General features: G+C 41.7%; 1 protein-coding gene across 1 annotated transcript; it reads left to right on the forward strand.

The window, feature by feature from the left end:
- The first annotated feature begins 7,150 nt into the window (after positions 1 to 7,150).
- Positions 7,151 to 10,172, forward strand: desi1a (desumoylating isopeptidase 1a). The gene is made up of 6 exons (XM_064988109.1): positions 7,151 to 7,530; positions 7,962 to 7,983; positions 8,137 to 8,206; positions 8,428 to 8,537; positions 8,690 to 8,812; positions 8,908 to 10,172. The coding sequence occupies exons 1-6, from the start codon at positions 7,437 to 7,439 to the stop codon at positions 8,993 to 8,995; spliced, it is 507 nt and encodes a 168-aa protein (XP_064844181.1). The 5' UTR covers positions 7,151 to 7,436; the 3' UTR covers positions 8,996 to 10,172.
- The last annotated feature ends 990 nt before the right edge of the window (positions 10,173 to 11,162 follow it).

The following is an 11,162-nucleotide window of genomic DNA, read 5'->3' on the forward strand; positions in this document are numbered from 1 at the left end:
AGAGGCGACTCCGGGATGCTGGCCTTCTAGGCAGAGTTTGAAAGAAAAAGCCAGACGGGCCAATAAAAAGAAAATATTAAGATGGGCAAAAGAACACAGACACTGGACAGAGGAACTCTGCCAAGAAGGCCAGCATCCTGGAGTTGCCTCTTCACTGTTGACTTTGAGACGGGTGTTTTGTGGGTACTATTTAATGAAGCTGCCAGTTGAGGACTTGTGAAGCATCTGTTTCTCAAACTAGACAATGTAATGTACTTGTCCTCTTGCTCAGTTGTGCACCGGGGCCTCCCACTCCTCTTTCTATTCTGGTTAGAGCCAGTTTGCACTGTTCTGTGAAAAGAGTAGTTAACAGCGTTGTACGAAAGCTTCAGTTTTTAAAATGATAAACTTGGATTAACTAACACAACGTGCCATTGGAACACAGGAGTGATGGTTGCTGATAATGGGCCTCTGTATGCCTATGCAGATATTCCATTAAAAATCAGCCGTTTCCAGCTACAATAGTCATTTACAACACTAACAATGTCTACACTGTAGGCCCATTATCAGCAATTTGATGTTATTTTAATGGACAAAAAATTTGCTTTTCTTTCAAAAACAAGGACATTGCTAAGTGACCCCAAACTTTTGAACGGTAGTGTGTTTTTTTTAAAGGCAGTAAATGAGTCTGAATGAACTGTTTCACTGCCAGACAAGGCTTCACTGATAGCCAGGTGAAGCAGTTTTAAGGTGTTGGGACTGCTGTTGGTACAGCTTTATGTAGGCCCTAACAGTTTGTGGGCACCGTTTGTCACCGTTAAAGACCAATTAATGTATTGTTTAGTGTTGTGTTGTGTGGTGGCCTTGCTGGCATGCATCTAAAACATTTTTTTTTAGTTTACCCCACCAAGATGTATATTCTAAAATCTCCACTGATAACAAAGATAACATACACAGTAGCACTATTGAGTATAGAAGCCAATATCCACAAGCTGCCAAACCACAAGGCCCCAGTTCAGCTATAATAGACCAACGCAAATGCAATGAACAGTAAACAAATGCATACACACATGCACGGATGCAGTGTTTACCTTCGGTTGACATGGCTTAAATCCAAGAGTTATGATGATTGGCTGATTGACTGTGAAGTCTGTAATTTGTATGTGGGCCTCTGGGAGACATCACTCACCTCTAGTAGATGTCCTCACAGCTCCCTCCCTGTCCTGAAAAGAGTTATAGTTCTGTAAGCATAGGTCCCATTGATACAAGTACAATACATGACAAGGAGTAGTGACGCTGCCCAGTGACCCAAGCCTACCAGACAAGCTCACATTGAGGCAAACAACCCTGAACCATGCATGAGAGCACCAGCTATTCCAAACGACGGTGTAATCTCGCTCTCCGTAGCCAATGTGAGTAAGAACAGATGAACAGATAACATTCGAAAGGCTGCGGGGCAGACGAAATACCAGGACTCGTACTCAGAGCATGCGCTGACCAGCTGGCAAGTGTTTTCACTGACATTTTCAACCTATCCCTGACCCGGTCTGTAATACCAACTTGTTTCAAGCAGACCATCATATTCATGTGCCTAAGAATGTTAATGTAACCGGCCTAAGTGACTATCGCCCCCATAGCAATCACATCTAAAGCCATGAAATTCTTTGAAAGGCTGGTCATGGCTCACATCAACACCATCATCCCAGACACCCTGGACCAACTCCAATTCGCATTCCGCCTCAACAGATCCACAGATGATGCAATCTCTATTGCACTCCACACTGCCCTCACCCACCTATACAAAATGAATACCTATCTAAGAATGTTGTTCATTGACTACAGTTCAGCATTCAACACCATAGTCCCCTCCAAGCTCATTACCAAGCTCAGGACCTTGGGATTGAACACCTTCCTCTGCAACTGGATCCTGGACTTCCTGACGGGCCGGCCCCAGACGGTGAAGGTAGGCAACAACACATCCGCCACGCTGACCATCAAATCACATTTGCACCGAATACAACTGTTATAGACTTTACAGTGAAATGCTTGCTTACAAACATTTCCCAATGATGCAGAGTAAACTAAATAAATACTATTAACCAACACCATACAAATAAAATGAAATACACAAGAATGGAGCTATATACAAGGAGTACCAGTTCCAAGTGTGTGTGAGTGTGTGTGAGTGTGTGTACGTATGTATATTTGTTTGTGTTGTGTCGTCATGTGTGTGTGTGTTATTTCTGTTTGAGTTTGTGCGTAAGTATGGTTTGAATGTGTGAGCATAGTCACGGGAAGTAGGGGTGCTGAGGGTGCTACAGCACCCGGGTCTTCCTGCACCCTTTTTTGTTGTTGTAGAAAAGTAGGGCACTGGGCCTTTACTAGTCCTGTATTAGCGGACCATCTGTAGCGCAGGCAATTCACAGCACCCTCCACCACCAAACATCTTCCTGCGGCTATGCATATGGGAGATTTGTGTGGGAGTAACAGTGTAGTGTGTGTGAGTGTGTATATGGTGTGTATATAAAGTCCAGTGAATGTGCGTAGGGTCAGTGCAAGATACTCAGCCTACAACACGGGGGCCCCTCAGGGGTGCGAACCTAGTCCCCTCCTGTGCTCCCTGTTCACCCATGACTGTGAGGCCCCACACAACTCCAACACCCTCATCAAGTTTGCTGACAACAAGACGGTGGTAGGACTGATAGAAGATGACGATGAGGCAGCCTATAGGGAGGAGGTCAGAGACCTGGCAGTGTGGTGCCAGGACAACAACCTCTACAACTGCAAGGCAGCCGACCGCAAGGCGCTACAGAAGGTGATGAGTACGGCCCAGTACATCACTGGGGCCAAGCTCCCTGCAATCTAGGACCTCTATACCAGGCGGTGTCAGAGGAAGGCCCAAAAAATTGTAAATAACTCCCAAGCAATAGACTGTTGTCTCTGCTACCACATGGCAAGCGGTACCTGTTCACCAAGCCTGGAACCAACAGGGTCCTAAACAGCTTCTACCCCAAGCCATAAGAATGCTAAACAAGACTGATAAATAGCTAATCACATGGATAACCAGAGTACTGCATTGACCATTTTTTACTCTAACTCTCTTGCTCTGACTACCCACACATTCACATATACTTACACTGACACCCCAACAAACACACACTACATATGCCCAAACATGCTCCACACACACACACGCACACACACACACACACACACACACACACACACACACACACACACACACACACACACACACACACACACACACACACACACACACACACACACACACACACAGCTACTACTGTCTTATCTATCCTGTTGCCTTTTCACTTTAACCCTACCTATATCTACAGTACATAGCTACCTCAATTACCTTGTTCCCCTGCACATCAACTTGGTTGTGGTACTTATTTTTTTAAACTCTGCATTGTTGGAAAAGGACCAGTAAGTAAGCATTTCACTGTTAGTCTAAACCTGTTGTTTATGAAGCATGCGACAAATACAATTAGATGTTAGATTTGATATGCATCTCTATTGGGGAAGCCCCAAGCTGTATTCCACTTTTGTCCCAGGATTTGCCCCATTGTTGAAACGCCTACATACCCCTTCCACAGCCTCATCTCTGCACCTGGGTCTCTTGCATAATCGACAATCTCCAGATGTCATGGTAACTGTTTCCAAGGTGACCAATAAAAGGCAAAAGGAGGTGTTGGTAGATCAACCTCTCTACTTTAACCTGTGACCTTTGCTAGAGCATAAAAAAACGACTGTATTTATTGTTCCAAAATTGAAAATTGAAAAAATTGCGTTGATTGCTCTACTGGACTGAACATGTAAATGAAAACAGGCAGGACACACATACGCATGACTCATGCAAGCGAAAGCGAATATGTGCACACACACAAACACAGTGCTATATTGGCACCCCTATTAAAATCTATATGTATCTTGTAAATCAAAATATTCATTTTGTGATATAGTATAACGCTGATATACAGCATTTTTCAATCACAGGTTCCAATATGACTTATGGGCTGGCTGTGGGCAGTCGCTTTTCAAGAGTGAGTAAATTTACATCGCAAATATTTAAGTGGTCTAAACAGTCCACGCAAACAGAGCTGACGGAGTCCTTTTGTGTCACTCTCTACGTAGTCTATGTACATTTATGTGTCTGCATTTTTGGAATGCGATGCAAACGGACCTTGGTCGGATCCGTTTGCTTAGACTTGTAGAGCCCTTTACAGTGGGTATCATAAGTATTCACTTAAGAGACTGTCCCTAATCTACCTGGTCTTGCTGCTGCTCCAGTTTCAACTGCTCTGCCTGCGGCTATGGAACCCTGACCTGTTCACCGGATGTGCTACCTTGTCCCGCACCTGCTGTTTTCGACTCTCTCTCTACCGCACCTGCTGTCTCGAACTATGAATGATCGGCTATGAAAAGCCAACTGACATTTACTCCAGAGGTGCTGACCTGTTGCACCCTCTACAACCACTGTGATTATTATTATTTGACCCTGCTGGTAATCTATGAACATTTGAACATCTTGGACATGTACTGTTATAATCTCTACCCGGCACAGCCAGAAGAGGACTGGCCACCCTTCATAGCCTGGTTCCTCTCTAGATTTCTTCCTGGTTTCCTGCCTTTCTAGGGAGTTTTTCCTAGCCGTGCTTCTACATCTGCATTGCTTGCTGTTTGGGGTTTTAGGCTGGGTTTCTGTATAACACTTTGTGACATGGGGCGGCAGGGTAGCCTAGTGGTTAGAGCGTTGGACTAGTAATCGGAAGGTTGCAAGTTCAAACCCCCAAGCTGACAAGGTACAAATCTTTCGTTCTGCCCCTGAACAGGCAGTTAACCCACTGTTCCCAGGCCATCATTGAAAATAAGAATTTGTTCTTAACTGACTTGCCTGGTTAAATAAAGGTAAAAAAAAAATCGGCTGATGTAAAAAGGCCTTTATAAATACATTTGATTGATTGATTCAACCTCCTTGTTTTTTTCAGTATGTTGCGTTACACATTTTGATTGAAATATATTTCATTGTGTGATATTTTTTTGTCATTGATCTCTACAAAATACTTGTTCATTTCAAAGTGAAAAGAAAATTAAAATGTACAACAATTAAATAACTAAAATATAGTCGTTGCATAAGTATTCCCCCCTTTGTTTAGGCAAGCATAAATTAGTTCAGGAGTAAAATGTACATGAAATAATAGGGGTTGACGTGATTTTTTAATGACTAACTCTTTCTCTGTCCCCCATACTATACATACAACATCTGTAAGTTCCCTCAGTCAAGTATTGAATTTCAAGCACAGATTCAACTACAAAGATCAGGGAGCTTTTCGAAAGCCTCATAAAGAAGGGCAGTGATTGGTAGATGGGTAACAACAACAAATCAGACATTGAATATCTCTTTAAGCATGCTGTGGATTATATATTAAACCACCCAGATACAGTCATCCTTCTGAACTGAGCTGCAGGACAGTAAGGAAACTGATCAGGGACGTCACCATTAGGCCATTGGTAATTTTAAAACAGCTACAGAGTTCAATGGCTGTGATGGGAGAAACTGAAGATGGATCAACAACATTGTAGTGTCTCCACAAAAATACAAATATACAGAATACAAATATTCCAAAACATCCATCCTGTAAGCATTGCTAAAGTAGGGCAAAGGAATACAATTTTGGCCTAAATGCAAAGTCTTATGTTTGTGGCAAATCCAACATATCGCTGAGTAACTGCCTCCTTACTTCCAAGCATGGTGGTGGCTGCATCATGGTATGGGTATGCTTGACATCGGCAAAGACTGGGGAGTAGCTTCAGTCTGCTTTACACCAGACACTAGACAATATCCTAAACCGCAAGGACAAATCTACACTAGAGTTGCTTACCAAGAAGTCAGTGGCCAAGTTACAGTTTTGACTTAAATCTGTTTGAAAATCTACGGCAACACTTGAAAATCTATGGCACAGCTTGAACAATTGAGAAAATAATGGGTAAATGGGCAAACAATTCAGGTGTGCAAAGCTCTTAGAGACTTACCTAAAAAGGCTCATAGCTGTGATCACTGTCAGAGGTGTTTCTATCATGTATGGACTCAGGGGGCGAGATACAGTAAATTAGTGTTTTATTTTTCATTAATAAAAATAAAACATTTAAATGGATTTTTCTTCCACTTTGACATTACAGAGTATTTAGTGTAGATCGTTGACAAACAAATTACAATTAAATCCATTTTTATTCCAATTTGTAACCCAATAAAATGTGAAGAAATCCAAGGGAACGAATACTTATGATAGGCACTGTATGTGACAACAACCTTCAGACACTTAGTTAGTGAGTAAACCTGTAGGTGAACAAAGTGGGAGTGAACTACAAGCTCCTGATGGATCATAACCGAACATGTAAAGGGTTTTGTTATGCCAACCAAAAGTATACAAAAGTAAAAAATAGTTTTATATGAGACGCTTGTTAGAACCCTAAACTCACCTGTCAAACCTTGTGAAGTCTCCAAATGCAATCAATGTTGGTTTTGCTGTCCAATTCCATAATTGATGGCCACAAAACTACAATCACTATGCCCTTGGATCTGAAGCTTGAAGACTCAAGTGCACAGAAATATGGGTGTATTGTATTTACTTGCTTTAGACTTGGTGGAGGACAATCACATCACCCCTAACAAACCTTTGCACTATGCGGAGGAATGAAGATGCTGATGCATTTTCACCTCATACTAGCTAGCCCATTACTAAAGGCTGCCTGGATTTTGGTTGGGATAAGTCTTACATGTTATTAGTGTTTGAAGATAGGGCTAAGTCTTCGTGAACTTTGTCATGAGTGTAGAAACGATGTTGTTCAAGTAAACAAACAGGCTAAAAGCAGCAAAATTAGATTCAGCACCATGGACAGCGGCGGGAATAGTAAATCCGAAATATAGCACCTGAACAGTGGAGAGCGACTGTCTCGCGCAATGGTCACTCCCCATCCACACTGGGGGAATCCCATTTAATAGGCTAGAAAGACTATTGATGATGTTCTGATGCGAGGAGCTGTAGTTGGGGATTTGATAGAGAATATCATGGCAATGCTTCTTTTTTTATATAACAGAGACATTCTTCCACAGAACCTCTACAGTGCTATGTGGACGCATGGAGGCGCTGATGCACTACCAAGCTCATGAGATGCCAATCTGCAATTTTATGGGGGACAACTGTCTCTGGCAGCCAGGGTACTTGTAGATTGTAATCAGACATCTAAATATCTAACGTCATAGGTACAACGTTCAGGTAATTTAGGTAATTTAGCTGATAATATAATCTCGTTTTTCAGTAGACAGCAACCTTGCAAAACCAGCAGTCAGTAGAAAGGCAAACTAACCGCAAAATAGCTAACGTTACTGTTAGCTTAGCTAGCTAACATAAACACATATTTGGGGGTTTAACGTAATGGATAAAAATTACACAACAACATACAGTGTACAACTGTATATATACGACCTGTCAAGAGGAATGGCTCGCAATCTCAGCCCAATCATGTTAGGTAAGTGAAGCTCAGTCTCGACAACTTCTCCAGATAATGAAGCTGTGTAGCTTTAGTAGTTAGCTGCGGGTTGAGATTGATTGAGCACGTCGGAAAGCCTTTGATGGCTGGCTAGCTAGCTAGCTCGCTGGGTAGGCCAACATTACTCTTGCAATGCATCATTCTTTGTTTGTTATTAACTTGCAAGCTAGTTCGTTACAACCTGCCAATAGAAGTACGTTTGAGCTTGGTTTATACAGTATAGCCTAGCTATTCAAAGGCGTATTCTTCAGAATTTCAGCTCAACAATATTGCAACGTTTACGTTAGCTAAAATGCTAGCTACACACAAGACAAGAGTAAAACAGGTTTGTGCGAGCTTGATTGACATGTATGCTCATCAGCAGCGTCAAGCCTCGGTCACACACATATATATATTTTAATGTGTTACAGGAAAACAACTTGATGGCATTTGGTAAGAAATCTCCCACCTATAATTTTGTGACAATACAATTTATCCACACAACTTTGACTTTACTGTCACTGCAATTTTTCGAAGGATTATTTTCATGTCCATATTGTAACCATCCATTACTGTACACTCAGTCGTGTGTTTCAATTCTCACAGGCACTCAGCCATTGTGGTTTATGGAGACGAGTTCTACTTTGGAGGAGTGGGTATTTCCAGCTGCTCACCGGTAAGCCTAAAATGATGTATTGGCTAATATCCTTCTAATATTTGATAAGACCTACTTCAGTGTTCCCTCTACTCTTTAGCATGGGTTTGCACTAGCTGACAGTAAGACTAGGCCTACATTGGTATGACCTTCAAAGAGGAGGGAAGTTTAACGCATCGGATATACAGAGAAGTTTTGGGGGTTGGTGTTTTGTAGGATAATATGGACTTTATGTGTTTTAGGGGGGAACAATGCTTGGTTCCCCAGACACTGTGGTGGAATTGGGAAACACAGAGGTGACAGAGGAGATCTTCATGGACTACCTGTCCTCGCTAGGAGAGAACACATACAGGTGTGTGTGTGTATCTGTCACAAAAAAAGTGTTGTTTTTGGGTAACTCACCTCATACACCACCACTTTGGTGGACACATCAGTCATGAACACAACATAGCAGTGATAGCTGATTTAGATCTGAGATTGCTTTCTGTTGTTATTCTTCCATAGAGGTGACAAGTATAGGTTGTTTGAGCACAACTGTAACACCTTCACTAATGAGGTGGCCCAGTTCTTAACAGGCCGGAAGATCCCTTCTTACATCACAGACCTGCCCTCCGAAGTGCTCTCCACGTGAGTCTACATACTTAGTAGCTGAGAGACAGATACTAGTAATGCATTACTGACTTGTGTACCTCTCTGACCTGTTCCTCTGTCTAACCATTTAGACCCTTTGGTCAGATACTCCGGCCTATACTGGACTCCATCCACATCGCTCCTCCTGGAGGGAACATCATCAACGGTCGCCACAGCTAAACTGCCTGAACTCCACACAGTAGTATTTAGACATGTTTTAATTTACATTTTCAAAATGGAGGTGGGTTATTGACGAAACCGTGGAGGGTGAATCTCAGTGAGTCTAGTCAGTCACACTGCTTTTGTACTGCGTGTGCTTGGTTTTAGTATGATTGTTTTGTAACTCCCCACCAGCAATGCTCTTGCCTTTTGTATGTTTAAAAAAATGTTGCTTCAGTTTCCAGTTTTTGTTTACGGACCTTGCTCATTGCCTCTAATGGTATGATCCTGATCTGAGGGAAAGTTGCACAACATGAACTTTCTCACAAATCTTCCAATATCATCAAAATGATTTATAAGAAGGTTAGCATGTAACTCAAGTCAGCGTTTCAGCATGACTTCCAATGAACTACTCCACTTTCCACCAGATGGTGTGTGCTATATACACCTCTATGCCTTCACCTCTCTCACCTTAGTGTTAATGATGCTGATAGTGTGATATGAATGCTGAAGGGCACAAAATCTGCCATTAGTTCTCTGGATGAAGAAACAGACCATGCGTATCTTGTATGTGTTTGAAACCATCTCAGAAATGTAATTTATTATGGAAAGGTTTGTACAATTTTGGGGTCAAGTTTGGGATCAAATCATACATATTCTTGCATTTTCATTGGGTCATCAGTAGGAGCAATAACTCTTCACATATCTAAACTTATTAGACAAGGCATGAAACGTGTAAAGTCCTTTTATTAAATGCACATATTCACTGCAACTCCTGGCACTGGTTTACTATAGCATCATCCAGTAGAACAGTACAGTAAACTGTATGTTCTGTAAAAGACAGCACCCCTGGTATCGCATCAGACAGGTAATTACAGCATAGCATGTTTTATAAAAAGAATGACCACAAATAGGTGCTTGTATGTTGAAGGAGACAAGGCCCTTCACCTTGGTATGTTGCTCACGTAACCACCTTCAACAATCAACCTGACCAATTAAATGTATTGTACACCTCATCCTTTTTGTTGTTTTATTTATTTCAGGATCAGTTGCTGGCTGCTAAATGTAATGATTTCAGTAGATATTTATGAATACTATATTAGTTATGTATGGTTATTTATGTATGGATGATATTGTTTTTGCACATTGTTTGCTTGTTTTGTAATTGTATCTAAATAAAGCCATTCACTCCAAATTTTACTATGTGCGCAGTTCTGCGAGAGTGTCTGTGTTACTCTCCCAGTGTTAGGCTGTTAGGCATGCAAAGTATTGGTCCCTCAAGCTGGATTTGAAACATGTTTTTGATCCATTAAAGGAACTACAGTTCATTAGATACATGGTCTAAAGTGCAATTTTAGACTGACTTCTTCCTGTTTTTATGTTGATTAGATGTTGACGGTCACACAGCTGTTGTCAGCAGGACCAACCCCATCACTAGTAATCATGTGAAGGATAAATTGTCCAAATGAACTTCAGTGTACTTGCAGTGACCTTGACTGAAGCATCATTTGCTCAGGCTACTGTCACAGTGTGTTAGAGGACAAAGTCTTCAGTCATACTTTTTGCATGCTTGTTATGTTTGTGTCATAGTAGTTGTTCTGTTGTCATGGCCCTGTCTCTAAGTGTTAGTTAAACTTTATATGAAAGTTCAGCTGTCAACAAGATTGCGTTTATATCTGCTTCTTATCTGAACCTAGAAATCAACAGTTCAGTGGAATAACAAAGCATTAATGGTTTTTATTTTAATGCAGAATATGGATGATATTATGTAGAAAATGTTGTTGGGGAAACTACAAGTCATGATCTAATAGTCCTTGTTTTATTACCTCATTGCTCCATCCTTGTAAGAGCTGAAGACACAAAGCACCCATGGATAATTCAAGTGCATGTGAAGAGAGAGCACTTGGGCTGTGCTTTGATGACAGACCTGTCAAGACAAATAACACCGTGTTTGCATTTTGGGAACACAAAAGTAGGTATGAGGCTTGGTGCTGTTCTGGGGAAGGCTACCTTGAGGTGCTATGGCTATTTATCTTCACCTCAATCCCCCCATCTCTGCTCTCTACACCAACTTCTTAGACTGGTGTCGGAAATGTTGGGGGGGGGGGTGTAAAGTTGTTAACATGGCACTACCTCTGTGAGGGAGACTCTGAGTCACACTCACCCTCCCCAGTGACGAACCGTTATA

This window comes from Oncorhynchus masou, chromosome 15 (genome assembly GCF_036934945.1).
Source record: "Oncorhynchus masou masou isolate Uvic2021 chromosome 15, UVic_Omas_1.1, whole genome shotgun sequence".
In the NCBI taxonomy this organism is placed as follows: domain Eukaryota; kingdom Metazoa; phylum Chordata; class Actinopteri; order Salmoniformes; family Salmonidae; genus Oncorhynchus; species Oncorhynchus masou.

Bases quoted from the DNA above. Each gene is read 5' to 3' on its own strand.
- desi1a (XM_064988109.1), top strand. From the start codon at position 7,437: ATGGATAAAAATTACACAACAACATACAGTGTACAACTGTATATATAC. The intron at 7,984-8,136 runs GTAAGAAATCTC...CAATTCTCACAG, and splicing joins AAACAACTTGATGGCATTTG to GCACTCAGCCATTGTGGTTT. The intron at 8,538-8,689 runs GTGTGTGTGTGT...ATTCTTCCATAG, and splicing joins CTAGGAGAGAACACATACAG to AGGTGACAAGTATAGGTTGT.